At 58.0% G+C, this 16,945-nt stretch overlaps 1 protein-coding gene across 2 annotated transcripts; it reads left to right on the top strand.

The window, feature by feature from the left end:
* The first annotated feature begins 286 nt into the window (after nucleotides 1–286).
* Nucleotides 287–15,389, top strand: NATD1 (N-acetyltransferase domain containing 1). Of its 2 annotated transcripts, XR_012425384.1 has the most exons (4): nucleotides 287–575; nucleotides 10,055–10,173; nucleotides 10,834–13,451; nucleotides 13,630–15,389. XR_012425384.1 is itself a non-coding variant. In XM_005583144.4 (3 exons), the coding sequence occupies exons 1-3, from the start codon at nucleotides 470–472 to the stop codon at nucleotides 10,948–10,950; spliced, it is 342 nt and encodes a 113-aa protein (XP_005583201.1). In that variant the 5' UTR covers nucleotides 287–469; the 3' UTR covers nucleotides 10,951–15,389. The 2 variants fall into 2 exon arrangements, 1 of the variants encoding a protein (XP_005583201.1); XM_005583144.4 differs by having other exon boundaries at nucleotides 10,834–15,389.
* Nucleotides 15,390–16,945: the final 1,556 nt, after the last annotated feature.

Genomic DNA, 16,945 nt, shown 5'->3' with positions numbered 1-16,945 from the left:
CTGCCTTGGGGACGATTAGAATGTCCATACAGGTTATTACGTCTTTTTAAGAAGGGTCCTTGCAGGGGTACCAAAGTTGCCCGTGGGACAAACGCAGGACGGAAAAGCAGCCCGGCGCCCGGCGGCGTCCCGTGTTGTTTTGTTTGGGGCTGCGAGCGGAACGCGGCCGGCGCGGTCCCTTTAAGAGGTGACTGGAATGTATCAAAACAAAAAGGCCGCGCGTCCACTGGCTGCGCGCCGCACGTGACCTCACAGCTGATTTCCTGGCCCCCCCCGCCTCCTTTTTGTTGCTGCCGCCGCCGCCGAGTGTCAGTTTCAGCGCCGCCGCCTGCGGTCTCCCAGGCCCTAACTACCCCACCGCCTGCCGCCTGCGCCCGCGCCCGAGCCCCGCCGCGCGCCCGGGCCCTCGCCGCGCGTCCGGGCCCCCGCCGGCGCCGCCCGGGTCCCAGCGCCGCAGCCCCGCGCGCAGATGGCGCACTCGGCGGCCGCCGTGCCGCTGGGCGCGCTGGAGCAGAGCTGCCCCATCCGCGTGGAGCACGACCGCCGGCGCCGCCAGTTCACTGTCCGGCTCAACGGTAACGCGGCCCCGGTCCGCCCCGACCTTTTGTCTGCGAGCGAGCGGGACCCGCCGGGGCCGCCCCCTTTCTGGGCGCCCGTCCCCCGCGCGCCCGCGGCCCGGTCCCGGCCCGCCGCCCGGGAAGGCTGTTGCGAGCGTGCGCCGCGGGGTGGTCTCGGGCGGCCGGAGCTCCGGGCGCGAGCTGGGTTGCCCTCGGGGCCAGGTGGGGGCGCGGTCCGCGCTCCGGGAAGTGGAACGGGCTGGGCGGGGTCAGACTACCCGAGAGAACAGGGGCCAGGGCGGACAGGGGCCCCTGGAAAGGCAGAGGCAGGAGCTGGGGCTGCGCGGGTCTCCACTCTCAGCCGCAGGGGAACCGCACCTGCTCAGGCCCAGTTGTTCAGGGCTGTTGGGCACCCACTGAAGGCTCCTGTTGGAGATCCTGGGAAGGTGGTCAGCGGTGACCTGTCCCCTTCTGCGGGTGTTATATGGCTTCTTGCTGCCCCTGGGAATCTTAGTCTTTCTACACCTGGGAGGTCTGCGGACCTGGGGCTGACCGCGAAAGGGGCTTGTGGTCCCTTGCGGGGAGTGTTGGAGGGGGATGACTATCACTATCAAGACTTCAGTGGCTCTGGGACTGGCCATTTGCCTCACTTCTGTGTGCCTCAGTTTTTCCCTCTCTGCAGTGGGAATAACACCAGTGCACACCTCACTGGCTAGCTGTAAGGATGAAAGACTGTGACAAATGTAAAGGATCAGACCAGCTCGTGGGGCATTAATAAGTGCTGGTAATTGTGGCCGGATGGTGATTCGTGAAGCCAGAAAGCAAGGGCAAGTCCTCCTTTAGTGTAGAGAAGTTTTTGTTTTTGTTTTTTGGAGACGGAGTCTCACTCTGTCACCCAGGCTGGAGTTCCTGTGGCACAATCTCGGCTCACTGCAACCTCTGCTTCCTGGGTTCAAGTGATTCTCCCGCCTCAGCCTCTCGAGTAGCTGGGATTACAGGCACCCACCACCACGCCCAGCTAATTTTTGTATTTTTAGTAGAGACAGGCTTTCACCATGTTGGCCAGGCTGGTTTTGAACTCCTGACTTCAGGTGATCCACCTGCCATGGTCTCCCAAAGTGCTGGGATTACAGGAGTGAGTCACCACGCCCAGCCGGTGTAGAGAAGTTTTGACTGGCCCATCCCGCTCAGGAGGTCCCAAAACTACAAAAACAGGGCCATGAACTCCCTGTGGCCCACCTCGCCCCAGTGGGAATGTCCAAGCTGGACCAGCCCTTAGAGGCCACTGTGCCCATTTTCAAGAAGGGAAGGTGGAGGGCCAGGAAAGGGAAAGGTTTGCCAGAGGTCAGGCCGAGAGTTGGACAGAGCTGGGATGGCCTCCTGACTGGTCTGACTCCCTGGACCGTGGGGCTCCTGTGAGCCACGTTTGGCTTCAGCCAGGAGGGGCCTCTGCCAGATCTCCGATGCTATTTGGAATGTGCCCAGTGTCGAGCCAGGCCCCACTACTGCTTCGTGGATGGGACTGTCACAATACCCTGACAATGTTGTGACATGCCACCCTGTGTTACAGATGAGGAAACTGAGGCTAGAGACCTTAGGAAATGATTGCCCAGTATCACCCAGAACTTCACCGTTGGCCCAACCAACCCTACACCACCAGGCAGAAGCCAGTCCTGCTACTGCTGGGGTGCCGGCAGGGCTTAGCTGGCGGTGACATTCGGGGCCCTGGCCACTCTGGGAGAGAGAGCTGGTGGCTTTCATATCCTCTCTTCTGAGGTTCCAGAGCGGCCTCTGGTTCCCTTGGGGGCTCAGGAGGCCCATTATCCTCAAAGATAGAAAGAAGAGGGGATACATTGGGTTTTTTTTTTTTTTTTTTCTTTCTCTTCCAAGTGGGTACAGCCAAAGGACAGCCCTCCAGAGCTGGCTGTGGTCAGGGCTGTACATGCCCAGCCATATTTCTAAACTTACCCCCTTCTGGAACTTACTGCCCAGATAGCTGACCACAGATGTGGCTGGGGATCTCCCCAGCCACAAGCCCAAGGGAGAGAGAAGAGGGAGGCCAGAGGCCCCCAAGGGAGTGGCCGTGCAGCTCAGGGTGGGGCTTTTCTGGGCTTCCAGGCCGCAATGGGTTTGGGTGTGTGTCTTGCGACCAGAGAAGGGTCGTCTGAGTCTGGACCCAGGCCTCCCTGAGCTGATCAGGACAACAGGCTGTGGTATCATTCCCGACCTGTAAGGCAAGCCTGGAGGCTGGCGCTGTTGTGCCCACTGAGTGATACAAACACTGAGGCTGAGGGGTCAGCTAGCCCCAGGCGCCTGGTGCGGAAGTGTTCCTAGGCTGTCCACATAGCAGAGCTAGGCCGATTTCTCTTCCTGCGAGCTCTGGTTCTGAGTGAGGGAAAAAGTTTGAGCAGCTTCGTTTATGAAGCACTTAACAGCGTTCTAGGAGGCCCGGTGCACCTGGAGTCTCTTTATTTCATAGCCGCACAGCACAGGGAGAGGGGAAACTGCATTTCCCGTATACAGATGGGGAGACTGAGACATGGGGAAGTGAAAAGACTTGCCCCAAGTCTTGCACCACAGAGGTGGAGGAGCTGTGATTCACCCCGTAAGTATTTGTTGAGCGCCTACTGTGTACCAAGCACTCTTAGGTGTTGGGGTCTTGTGTGGCTGACAGGGAGGGAAATGGACAAGAAATAGAGTCAGTTTTAATGTATCCTGGAAAATGAGGGCTCTCATGAGAGGTGCAGGGGCAAAGGTGAGGCTGTGTTGGGCAGGGCTGCTGTTTAGAATCTTGTGTCCAGGACGCCCCTCCCTGGAGGATGGCATTTCAGTGAAGACCCGAAGGAGTCAAGAAACAGAGCTACAAGAGGGAATAGTGTTCCAAGTGGAGGGAACAGCAGGAGCAAAGCTCTGCAGTGCCTGCGATGCCTGGTGTGTGCAGGATGGATCGAGAGGTCATGGGGAGCACGTGGTGCAGGGCCTGGAGGCCGTTGTCCCGTGGGCTTGGCTTTGACTCTGAGGCACCTAGGAGGGTCCTGAGCAGAAGAAAGACAGGATGCCCTGGCTCCCTCTGGCTGCTGCTCTAAGGGGAGCAAACTGTGAGGACCGGGACAGAGCTGGGACGTGGTTACTTTACTAGTCCAGGCACTGCAAAGAGGCGTGGGAGAAACGCCTAAATCCTGGACAGATGTGGAAAGAAGCATGGCTGTGACTTGCTTTTGGGTGATGAGAGGAAGGCTTGAGCTCGGGCTTGTCTGATCCCACATCCCCGTTCTGAAATGCAAGCTTGTCATCACTTCGTAGATGGGGAAACCAAAGCACACAGCCTGTAGGCAGCTAAGCCGGAATCGAGCCCCTGGCCTTCATCTGAGGATGGTTTCTGAAGGTTGCAGACAGCTGGAAGAGATCCCCCCACCTCCTGGGCAGCCCCTTCCTCAGCCTTCCCTCTCCCTCACAGGCAGGGCTATGTGTCCCACTTGCTGCAAGGGAAGGGACACTTGAAGGTTGCACAACCGTGGAACTTTCTGCATCCTCCCTAACCCCCATTTTGCAGACAGGAAGACTGAGGCCCCAGAGAGTCAGCTGCTGCCCCCGGCCTCCCTCAGCACCCCTGGATGCAGTGGAGCTGAGACCACAGCCCCAGGCCTTGGGAGGTGCTCAGATCACAGCCCCAGTATGAGGCCCCTGGCTGTGTTGGGCTGGGCTAGACCAGGGTCCTCTGGGGAGGGGAGGGACCTATGGCTGAGCCTCTCCGGGCTCACAGCTCCCTCTGCCTAATCCACCAATGAGCCACCACCATGTGGCTCCTTTCTGATCCAGGCTCTACTTACAGAGGTGCCGGAAAAGCCAGCCAGGGTGTCTGCTTGTCCTTGTCCAGGGCCACCGTTCCGGCAGCCTGGGCTCTGCCTCCGTCTGCCTCAGTGTCCTCATCTATATATTTTGATCCGCCAGCTCTTTTTGCGGGGCGGGTGTGGGCCGAGTGGAGAAAGCAGAGGTCAACACCTTCTTGTAGACTCCACATCTCCCAGAGGTCTTGCCCCGTCTCCTGTCTGCAAGCTTTGGTCTTTCTCTGTGATCGCCTCCCCTGACAATTTCCTGGCCCGCTTTGGTCCTGAGGTTGGGGAGGGGCAGAGAGAGCATGGGGGTACGGAGACCCAGGGACGGGTCCCCCACGAGCAGAGTAGCTTTAACTTTTCTCAGACCAGCCACATGATGCTGGGGGGGTGCTCACGCCCGGGAGGGAGGAGGGTGGCGGTGATCGTCCCGGGACAGGTGAGGTCTCTGGGGCCGAGAGATGTCGGGACTGGCGTAAGATCACCTGGCAGAGTTGAGACTGGAACTGAGAGCCCTGCCCTGCCCTAGGCTTGCTCCTGCAGCTCCCAAGTGACAAGTACTGACCCCCTCTGTGCTAGTCTGAGGTCTGGAGCTCTCAAGGCAGCTCTTAGAGCCTAGCCCAGATAAGGACCTGGGGCCCGGACCAGGCCCAGAGACTGCGTGTGTTGTTGTGAGCTGAGACAGCAGGATCCACGGTGCCCAGAAATGAAAGCGTGGCTGACAGTGCTGCCCTGGTGTCCTGCTGTCCTATCATGGGGGCTGCGGGCAGCCAGTGGAGGCTTCTGGGCAGGTGACCTTTGGGCTCACCTGGAATGAGAAGGAAGGGTTCCCAGAGGCCCTGGGCAGAAAGGTGGCAGGCAGGGGAACAGCCACCAAAGCAGGGTGGCCAGAGAGGCAGCTGGACCCCAGGCACGTTTAGAAAGCTGTGTCCACAGCCCTGCCAAGGGTCAGGTCAGATGAGAAAGGCAAGGCGAGGAGGAGCCAAAGACCTTGGTCAAGCTGTGGGGACTTGGGCATTTTCCTGGGATTTCCAGACAGGTTTGGGGCAGGACAAGGAGTTGAGCGCGAGGACCGGTATTGCATTTGTGGGCTGTGTTGTGGGTGTAGACACTTGTGACTGGGTGGCCTTTGAAGGCCCTCCAAGGTGGAGTTCAGGCCCTGGCCGGATGCTCTGAGGTTGCCGCCCAGGAGCCCGGCTCCTCGCCACCCACTGCCATGTGGTCTGGCCCACGTAGGGTGTCCATTTAAACTTGATCTTTTCCTCACATGTAGCCCCACCACCACTATGGCCACCCCAGATGCCCTCTGTTCCCCTTTCAGCCTGAAGACCCTCCTTTGACTCAGCCCTATCACCAGGGCAACTCCACACACCTCCCTGACTCTCATTCCAGGTCAGCCCAAACATGACCTGTCCAGAGGCCTTCCCTGACCGCCTGCAGCCCCCATGATGGGAGCAGGACACCAGGGCAGCACTGTCAGCCACGCTTTCATTTCTGGGCACCGTGGATCCTGCTGTCTCATCTCACAGTGACACAGGCACAGCCTCTGGGCCTGGCCCAGGCCCCAGGCCCTTATCTGGGCTAGGCTGTAAGAGCTGCCTTGAGAGTTCCAGACCTCAGACTAGAACAGAAGGGGTTAGTACTTGTCACTTGGGAGCCACAGGCGCAAGCCTAGGGCAGGGCAGGGCCCTCAGTTCCAGTCTCAACTCTGCCAGGTGATCCTACGCCAGTCCCGACACCTCTCTGCCCCAGAGACCTCACCTGTCCCGGGCCGATCACCGCCACCCTCCTCCCTCCTGGGCCTCAGTTTCCCCATCTGTACATGGGGCTGTGAGAATCCTACCTGTTTAGTGGGATGGTTGTGAGGATTGTCGTGTGGAGAGAGCAGAGCACGAGCCTGCCTCATGCTGGGGCTGCACACGCTTGGGCCACCACTGTTCCTGTCCTGCTGTCTCCTGGGAGCCACAGCCCGAGGTGCGGGCCCGGCTGTGGGAAGGCCGGCATGCTGGTCCAGCCAGTTGTCCACAGGTCTGCCGCAAGGCCCTAGCCTGTGTCTGGCAGAGATAGAACAGCAGTTGTTTTAGTTGGACAAATATTTCCTGGGTGTCTACCCTGAGCTGGGTGCCTGGAATATGGTAGTGGCTGAGCTGTGCGATCACTGAGGGCCAATGGGAAGCAGAGGCCTCCCAGGGTCAGGCCCATCCGTGGCCCAGGTGGCTACTCCAGAAACGCTGACGCAGGGCGTGCACAGAGGAGCAGAAATGAGCTTGCCAGGCTTCTTGTGTCCACCTCCCTGCTCTGCAGGGACTGTGCTGGAGCAAAAGCTGAGCTCTTTTTGGTAGCTTGCAGGACTCTGTGTGGTCTGGCCCCAGGATCTCTGACTTGGCTTCCCAACCCTCACCCCCGGCTTGTTCGGGCCCAGCCACTCTGGCATCCTTGCTCTTCCTTCAACCTCCTATCCCAGGGCCTTTGCACATGCTGTTCTCGCCAGTGGATGGCTCATACCCCACATCTCCTTTGGGGTCCCTGTATGCCCTCTTTACAGTGGCAGCCCTGCCCCTCCCCACCCACCCCTCCTCTGCTGTGTAGTGATCCTTGGCACCTGTCAGCTTATCACCTGTGATGTATGTATGTATGTATTTACAGACAGGGTCTCATTCTCACCCAGGCTGGAGTGCAGTGATACAATCATATCTCACTGCAGCCCCAAACTCCTGGGCTCAAGTGATCCTCCCGTCTCAGCCTCCCAAATAGCTGGGACCATAGGTGTGTACCACCATGCTCAGCTACCCTTTTTTTTTTTTTTTTTTTTAGATGGAGTTTTGCTCTTGTTGCCCAGGCTGGAGTGCGATGGTGCGGTCTCGGCTCACTGCAGTCTCCGCTTCCCGGGTTCAAGTGATTCTCCTGCTTCAGCTTCCCAAGTAGCTGGGATTACAAGTACCCGCTACCACGCCCAGCTAATTTCTGTATCTTTAGTAGAGATGGGCTTTCACCATGTTGGCCAGGCTGGTCTCGAACTCCTGACCTCAGGTGATCCGCCCGCCTTGGCCTCTCAAAGTGCTGGGATTATAGGAGTGGGTCACTGTGCCTGGCCAACTTTTATTTTTATTTTTGTAGAGACTGGGTCATCATGTTGCCCAGGTTGGTCTCCAGCTCCTGGGCTCAAGCGATCCTCCTACCTCTGCCTCCTGAAGTGCTGGGATTACAGGCATGAGTCACCGTGCCCGGCCCCTGTATTATTTATGATTATATTACTTATTATGTGTCTTCCTCAGTAGGTAAGATCCATGAGGAAGAATTTCATCAGTTTTGTTCACTGCTGCCTGCCCTGCAGCCCAAACACTGCTGGAACATAGCAGGCCCTTAATGAGCCTGGGGTAATTAAATGGCCAGGTTAGGTAGGCAGCTCCCTTGGTGACCGGGTCAGTCTCAAAATAGCCTCCTCTCTCTGCTCGCCTGTCCTGGGTGAGTTGAATTAACCCCAGCAGGTGGGGAGCCAAGAACCACATCCCTTGCTGTGTAGCCAGGACAGGCGGCAGTGGCCACAGCTGGGCCTTGGCCAGGGTGGCAGGCACAGTCCACAGAAGGACAGTCAGGCCCACAAGGAGGAGGCAGCAGGGCCGGTGCGGGGGCGGGGCTGCAGGCATGAGGGGAGTGGGGCTGGGGAACCCTCAGCTGGGCCTGGCGGGAACGGGGAAAGGGCATCGGTCAGAGGGAAATGCCTAGGCGATGGCGGGTGCAGGAAGTAGCAGGTGTGTTGGTGGAGCAGAAAGAATGGCTGTGGCTCAGGACCTGCGGGCCTGGGCTCCAGCGTCATCTCGGCCTGCTGTGTGACTTGGATCCCTGGATCTCAGTAGTTCCTCCTCTGGAAATGGGGAGATGAATTGTAGCCATCTCCTGAGGCTTTGGGGAGAATCAAAGGAGAGACCAAGGGCCAGAAAGCCTCCTTGCTGCCGTTGGCCCCAGTTCCGGTGGCCCTGGACTAGTGGTTGGACCTCTTGGCCCGTCAGCCTTCCCCTCGTGTCACCCAGCGCAGGCTTTAGGGGCAGATTCTCTGGGGCTTTGAAGTTAAAGCACGTGAAACACAGCGTGCTTTTAAAGAGTGGAGAAAGTGCCAGCGTGTTGAGTCTCCCACCTTGGAACCTCTGCCCTGGCCATGCCCCTGCACCACCTTCCCGGCACTCCCCTCTCAACTCAGAGGCTTTGGGGAGAATCAAAGGAGAGACGGAGGGCCACTGAGCTGGGCACGGTGACTTCCCCTCCATTGGAGGGGCCTCCCTGACGGCCCCCTCCCAGCTTGTTTATTTCATTCACACACTTGGCGCTCCCTGAAACTAGAAACCTCAGTGTTGTCCTAGGCTCCCCTTTCCCTGCTCGACCACATCCGAGCCATCAGTAAATCCTGCTGGCTACACTTTCAGATACCATCCAGTCAAAACACTGCTCCACACAGCCACACTGCCCCCGCCCTGGTCTGTGTTCTGTCTTCACCCTCTGGGCTCCCTGCCCCTGCTCCCCATCCGTTCTCCCCACAGTGGCAGCAGAATCCGTGAATCGCATCCGTCCCTTTGCTGAGGGGCTTCCAGTGGCGCCCAGCTCAGAATGCTTAGGAGGCTCTGCAGGACCTGCCCTATCACCTCCCTGCCCCCATCTCTGCCCTTCCCCTCACCCACCCCACTCCAGCTGCCCCTCATTCAGGCCCACTCCCGCCTCAGAGCCTTTGCAATGGCTGTTCCCTCTGCCCAGAACACCGTTCCCTCAGAATGGCTGGTGCCCTCTCCTTCCTGTCTTCACCTGCCCCCATTCCCTGGCATCCTACACATCCACTTGCTTTTCATGTTTATTCTTCCTCCCGTTTGGGTTTCATGGAGGTAGGACTCCTTGTCTGGCTTGTTTGCTGCTATATTCCCAGCATCTGAAACAGTACCTGGGGCTCAGGAAACATTTGGTGGATGGATAAGTGGATGGGTGGGTCGATGGATGGATGGGTAGGTGGAGAGGCAAACAGATGAGACACTGAAAACTGTGGTTAGGAAAAAACTTCAGTTCATTGTTTGCCCAGCAGGAGTTTGGGGTGGACTGGTGAGCTCCAGGCCTGGCAGGCCTGGTGGAGTGTGAAGACGCATTTGTTACTGTCTCCCGTGTCCAGCGTCATGGACTCTGCCACGGGCCTCTGATCTTGCCTGCTGCATCTCGGTCAGGGTCCAGCAGGTGGTCCTGATGCGTGGCACAGCGCTGCCTCTCTTGTCTCTTCATGCTCTGCCTTAGTCGCAGATTTGCTGAGCCCTGTTCTGTGTCCAATGCTGGGTCCTGGGGCCAGATCCGGGGGTGTGGTGGGGTGGGGATGCAGAGAGCAGGGCTACAGAAGGGGTGGTAGGGCTCTGGGATGCTAAGACTGACGTAGTAGCAGAGGTTCAGGTGTTCTAAGCACTGCTGTAAGCATGTCACAGAGGTTACCTCATTTAATTTTCCAAACCAGCCTATGAAGGACATTTTATTGTATCCCCACTTTATGGATGAGGGGACTGAGGCGCCGAGAGGTTATTCAGGATTTAGCTGTAGCAGTTGAATGGCCCCCAATGCCTGTCCCTCCACCCCAGTCTCTGCACCTGAGTCCACTGTGATGGGAGTCAGCATAGGCTTACTTGTCTCCACAACCCCCAGGATGTCATGACCGGGCCGTCCTGCTCTATGAGTACGTGGGCAAGCGGATCGTGGACCTGCAGCACACCGAGGTCCCAGATGCCTACCGTGGGCGCGGCATCGCCAAGCACCTCGCCAAGGTAGGGTAGGCAGGCGGCAGGGCCAGGTGGGAGCGGGGACGTGGGGGCTGCCACCCTCCCTCAGAGGAGACGGTGGCCCTGGTGGCCAGTCCAGCCTGCTTCTTGGCCCTGGGTCCTCTCCAGGCTGGTGGCAGCGTTTCTGGGCCCAGGCTCCTGTTCAAGACCCTGGCGTGGCTGAGCCTCCAGGATCCTTACACACCTCCTGTGTGGCAGGTGCTTCGTGGGAGCCCCATTCCCGCCCCCAGCCCCTTCATCAGGGAATCCCAAATCCCAGGCTGTCTGGAGAGAGGTTTGGGCTTGGGGAAGGGAGTTACAGCCAGAGCAAAGCAGGCCCTGAGGGCTGCTGCTGGGACTTAGCTGGGCCGTGGGCAGGCTTCCCTCCTGCACCCTCACCCCGCCAGGAGAATTGCAGGCAACCTTTGCCCTCCATGCTGTCTGGGGCATGGGAGCTTGTACCTCCCTGAGGAGACGTGATGTGTTTTTCCCTTGTGTACTGGACCAGTCTGTGGGGATCATCCCAGGTGATGCTGAAAGAAGAGAATTACTGAGCAGGGCAAAGTGGGTGGCCAGGGAGCCGGGGCCTGGGGAGGGAGCAGACGATGCCACCTTTCTGGTGCCGGCTGCAGGCCCTGACCGCTGTCCTCTCTGCCCGGCTCCCAGGCCGCCCTGGACTTCGTGGTGGAGGAGGACCTGAAGGCCCATCTCACCTGCTGGTACATCCAGAAGTACGTCAAGGAGAACCCCCTGCCGCAGTACCTGGAGCGCCTGCAGCCGTAACCCTGGCCTGCAGGCGGGAGCGCTCCCTGCCGGACTCTTCCACGTGGCCTTTGCCCGGCCCTACGTGCTCTCAGGAACCTGGTCCCACTGGGAACAGACTCAGAGTTATTTTTGTAAGGACACTTATCTGTGCTCCACGTCCAGATCCCTGGAGGCCGCTGACCAATGATGGGCGGTGACCCGGTAACTGAGGTGGCAAGGAGGCCGGGTCGTCCCGGCAGCTCCCTCTCTGCAGAGACCAGCAGCTTCGTGGGAGGCCTGTGGGCCGCACTAGGGGCTAGAGCCAGCCTGCATCCCGCCCGCCGGGTTCCACGTGGAGATCAGCAGGAGGGCCAGTGTGGGACCCCTGCTGCCACCTCTCCTGGGCCCGTGTCCTTTCTGGAAATTAGGAAGGTGTGCCCCAGAGCCAAGAGGAGCAATAAGAAACCTCGTGTGCCAGCTTCTGAGGGTGGCAGCGCCAGACCCCACCTGCCACCAGCGCTGTCCCTTTCTCAGACCCCCATCCCCAGTACAGGCAGGGCCCTGGAAGGGAGCAGCTCTCGCTGACAGAAACCAGGAGAGCGAAGGACGGAGCACTGGCCAGGCTCAGTTGCACGTGCGGTTCACACATGTGAACACACAGGATGTGGTCTACAGGCGGGCTGGTGGTGGGTGCCGTGGGTGTTTTCCTCTCCTTGGTACCCCCACCTTTTTTTTGGCCTCTCGTGTAGGTTCTGCAGGAAACCAAGACCCCATCCCCCTGGGCTGCTGTCCCCTATACCCTTGTCTGCTGGGAGCAGCTCCAAGGGGGCCTGAGCAGCTGCAGGCCTGCCCCTTGCTGGCCTTGGCCACCTGCCTGAGCCTTCTCCGAGAAGATGCCTTGGAGCTGGGGTGGGAGAGAGGCTGACTGTTCTCCAAAAACGTCATCAGCATCCAAGAGGAAGAAACATCAGACGGGTTTCTGTGCCGCTGCCAGACATCAGTGTCCTCTTTTGGGCTGGCTAAGCTGGATACACTCTGCTGCCCATCCGGCCCTGGGCTCCTCCCCAACCCAGCCTTCCTGGGTGCAGTCCAGGAGACATACCAGCACACTTTGGTGGGACCAGCCTTTCCCGGGCATGCTGGCTTCCCCTGGGGCTGGCTCAGGTCCTGCCCTCTTGTGTCAACTCTAACAAGGGTCAGATTCGTCCCTGCTCCTCTGTAGAGCTGGAGGGTGACCCTGGAGCCAGGGGCCCTTTAGGGCTGAGACATTGGTTAGTCAACACCACATCCCTTGGGAGTGATGCATTCCCACCAGGCTTCGGGGGGTGTCAGGCTGGGCTCTGGGCAGTACAGGGAGAGGTCGACTCCCCCGGTGCAGCGGCTGTGGTTGCCATGGTGACTCCTCCCTTTGACTCCATGCGCAGGCGCTGGCTGGCCTATGGTTGCATTTTCCACTCACCTCCTTGCTATCCCCAGTCTTGGCACCGAGACCCCCCGCATTCCTTCTCCAGCCACAGCAGCTCAGGGGTCTTCCTGCCTGGACACAGGACCATGGAGACCTGCATGCGCAGGGAGGCCTGGCATCCTGCCGATGGGGGTCCTGGAGCCCCAGAGTCTCCTCGAAACCCCTGCTGTGGGTCACAGCGTGGACCAGCAGGGGTCACCATCCCGAGCACCCCCCCCATCCCTGCCCCTTGCCCTGTGGCAGATGCTCCTGCCCTGGCCTCCAGGAATTCGGCTCTTTTGCAGAGGGCTTGTGTGAGAGGTCGGAGGCAGGAGGTGGGCTGAGCTGCTCCGGGTCCCCTCCACGGCTAGGGGTGGCCCATTGCTGGCAGAATTTAAGGAAAGAGGAAGTTGTAGGCACAGAGGATGGGCAGCCAGGCCTGGGCCTTCCCCTTACTGTCCCGGGGCAGCAGGGCTAGGGGCCTCCTTTCCCCTCCCTAAGGTCACCCCCTTCCCATCCACACGTCCCTCCCCATGTTCAAGCACGTAGTCCATCATGACCCCCCAGGAGCTCAGTGAGCTGAGGCCGTGTCCCTGTGGCCTCCAGCCCACCTTGCAGTGGCAGTACAAGGAGGCCCCCACAGGAAGCCCTTGAGAGCCAGGAGGGAATGGGCCTGGCCCCACCCTGTTCCCGCGCTCACCTAAGATTCCTCCCCCTGTGTTCTAGCAGGTGACTCTCCATCCGGCCAGCCCACAACCAATACTTGAACCAGGAGGGTTGGGGTGGTGGAGGCCCGCAGAGGCCCTGGGCCCAGGAACCGAGGCTAGGGCTTTCTCAGGAGGCCTGATCCAAGCTCCCGCTGGTGTGACCTGGCCTCGCCTCGGGCTGCCTTACATCACCGCTAACCCACGCCGGGGCTAGGCAGGGCTTCGTGGGACCTGGCCCAAGGTCTCCAGCAGAGCAATAACCACATCTCCCCAGGTCGGGTCACCACAGACACCCTGCCCTGGAGCCCCCAGCCCATCCCGTCTGGTGCTACCCTGTCTGCCTGGCAGCCCAGCCTCACCCCTCCCATCGGGTCACCTGGGAGTCCTTGGTAAGGATGCCACCACATGGGGCCGGTTTATGCATCTGGGCGAGAGCCAGAGTGGGGCAGGGGATGCTCGGGGGCCTGCAGGTCTCCCACAGAGCTGCTTTCCTGCCCGCCTCACCCTGTGGGTTTCTATTTTCTTGCCCGGTCAAAATAGGCAGTGACTCGTGCCTTCCCTCCTCAGGGCCCGTGGCAGGGTGTGGACCCAGCTGGCCCCGGGACCGCCCCCTTCCTCATTCTCCAAGCTCCTCAGCAGGTCTCAGAGGAACGTTTCCGTAAAAGGTGTGGCCTGACTTGCAGTGCTGTCCCCATGCTGTTGCCTTCCCCACAGCAACCTGCTGGTCAGCCCTGTCCTTAACTGGTGGGGAGGTTTAGGTGGGATGGGGGAGGCGGGCTTCCCTACCTGGTCTGGCCTCTCTTCTCAGTCCTCAGCCCAGCCTTCAGTGTGGAGAGCGAGACCCTGAGTGGCACTGGGGCTTGGCTGAGGTCTCCCCGCAGGATAACAGTGACTTCAGGACCCCAGACCCCAGTCTGGGCAGCTCTGCCTTTCCAGCTGGCCCAGCCCCCACATCACAGTTCCCTGCCATCTCCAGGTGCAAAAGCCCACGAGGCCACAGCCCAGCTATGAAGCAGAGTGACTTTGTGGGGTTTCCTAGGAAGGGGCAGTGATGTCATCATGCATGAGATCCGCTGTGCCATAAGAAGTCGCTCCTTTGGGATTTCTGGTCCACTGCAGGGAGGTGAGGCCCAGCCTCATGTCAACACATGCCCATCAAGGAAAGCTGTGGCTAATGCTTACAAAACAAGTGAAAATCTTGCACCAGACCCAGGGCCACATCTCATTCCATGCCAGCTGCTGAGGGAGGGAACAGACTGCAGGACAATGTCTCCTAGTTCCCACTCAGGATTACATGGCTACTCAGAATGAAAGAGAAAGTGTCAGGCCCGTTGCAATCTTTTTGTTTTTGTTTTTGGAGATGGAGTCTCGCTCTGTCGCCCAGGCTGGAGTGCAGTGGTGTGATCTTGGCTCACTGCAACCTCCACCTCCCGGGTTCAAGCAATTCTCCTGCCTCAGCTTCCCAAGTAGCTGGGATTACAGGTGCGTGCCACCGCGCCCAGCTAATTTTTGTATTTTTAGTAGAGACGGGGTTTCACCATGTTGGCCAGGCTGGTCTCGAACCCCTGACCTCAAATGATCCACCCGCCTTGGCCTCCCAAAGTGTTGGGATTACAGGTGTGAACCACCTCACCCGGCCCCGTTGCAATCTTATTCCACTTTGTTTTCACAGCAGTCCCGTGACATGCCTATTATTAGGCCTATTTGATAGATGAGACTGAAACTCAATCGGGGTCACAAGCCAAAGCCCATGCCACTTGAAGGGCTCAGGATCCAGCCCAGCTCCCGTCCTCTTGGTGGCATCGAGCTTGTGTGATATGAGGTCTTATGTCTGCTTGTGGTGACAGATGGCCTTGAAAGCAATAAACATAAAACTTCCAGCAACTTCCCACTCAGCTGCAAGCCTGCGAAGGGTCCTGCCTCGAGCCATAAGGTGAGCGGCTAACCAGTGCTGGGCTGGTATGGAGAAGGCTGAATCGCCTGTGAGGCTGGGGTTGTAGGCAGGAATATTCACGGAGCCCCTGACCATACACTCACACTGCTCTTCCTCAGTTCAGGGTTCTTGGATTTGCTCAAGTCCACCCAAATATCCCTTTACGATTCTCAGGGTCCCACTCCTTCCAGATCCAATGCCCTAAATTTTACATAAGAGTTCCGGCTCCGTCTCAAAAAAAAAAAAAAAAAAAAAAAAAAAAGAGTTCCGGCAAGGCTGTGAATTCAACTTGTGTTGTAACTGCAACCTGCAGGATCAAATTTAGGGTTATGTTTTCAGTTGTATCAGTCTTATGGCTACAAGATATTAAAGAGATTCTTTTCTGGTTATCCAAGATGCTGTCTGTTTTTCTATCCAAGTCTTGAGTTGGGTTTATCACTTCTGCTGCCTCCAGTGTAGTCAGAAGCCAACAGTCTCTCCAGCTGTCCCCGTGACATGAAGGGCTTCAGCCATTTGGTCTCCAGCTTTGCCTTCAAGAGACACTTCACCCCAGGCACTTAAAATAGGTGATGTTGTAAGGACTAGTTTTGTCACTGAATGCTGTGACTTTTCCAGGGTACCACATCCCCTCTGACAGTGAGGTCATTACTGCGTTCCAGCCCAATCCAGGCAGATAACCAATCCCCGATTTCCAGCATTAAGGGTCTATTTCTAGGAAGTCATTCCTGCTACCAAGGACGTTATCAGTCAGTGAAGAGTCAGGAAAATGGAAATTGCCCAGGCGCTTCAGAGTGGATTTAATGCAGGGGACTGGTTATGAAAACTGATGGAAAAATGAGAAGAGAGAGTGAAAAGGTGAGATTGCCCAAATATTGGTAAGTGCAGGAAAAGTGCACTTTTACATGGAGGCTTGGAGGAACAGGTGTCACCCAGAAGTGCCTGGGGATCACAGGGCTGCTGAGGGTGCTCCTGGTAGAACCTTGCTGGCTGAACAAGACCAAGGTGTGTGCCTGCCTGCTGATGACTGCTGCTGTTGCCAGCACTAAAAAACTCCCCAGATCCAGGAACTTTACTGCCTTCTGATTGATCAGTGCTTCCTACCAGTGGGAACAAATTGGAAGCCCACTGGTAAGGGCTCTAGCAAATGTAGTTTGCAGGCTTCCAGCCTCTCTGTGATCAGAGGAGGGAAGGGATCTGGCAACCAACCAACAGACAGTCAGGGCAAGCAGAAATATTCTTACCTGCAGGGGCTGTGGCATATGACATAATGCCAGTCCATTGGTACCAAGGCTGAGGCAAAGCATCTAGAGGATGACAGGCCCCAGAGCCAGGCAGACCAAGAATGGATGGATAGTGGGTAGATGGTTGGGTGATAGATGGAGGGGTAGATGAGTGGGTGGGTGGGTAAGTGGGTAGATGGATGTGTGAATCGGTGAGAGAATGGTTATTAGCAATACCAGCTCATCTGCCATCACTAATACCAGCACATCATGCACTGGAGTGCTAAAATTAAAAGCTCCTTTGTCTTGGGAAGAGCTTGTCTGAGGGTTGAGGGAGACACTTGCAGGCCATTACACATGGAGTCAGATGGGAGATCTGGCTGAGTGAGATTCTATCATTTTCTGAATTAGGGAGAGGGTGGAACCCAGGAGTTGAAAGAGGGGGCCCTTTGAGAGGTTTGTTCCTGAAAGTTGTCCTGATTCAGGAGGAAGCTTGATGATGGGGTCGCACATTGGGTGTGGAGACCCTGAGACTGCAGGAATAAGCCTCTGCATGGCCATTCTGGAATCTGGGAAAGGAGAGCCAGGGCATACAGATGCATTGGTGTTTCATCTGCCAACTAAGACAAAAAAGTCCAACTAGGTGCCCTGGACTAGGTCGTCTCATTTAAACTTCCCAGCAGGCCATGAGGAGAGAACCTGCATCCTGTTCACGTGGAGCCACTGCCCT

Source organism: Macaca fascicularis, chromosome 16 (assembly GCF_037993035.2).
Source record: "Macaca fascicularis isolate 582-1 chromosome 16, T2T-MFA8v1.1".
Classification (NCBI taxonomy): Eukaryota; Metazoa; Chordata; class Mammalia; order Primates; family Cercopithecidae; genus Macaca; species Macaca fascicularis.
This window is presented reverse-complemented; position numbering and strand designations above follow the sequence as displayed.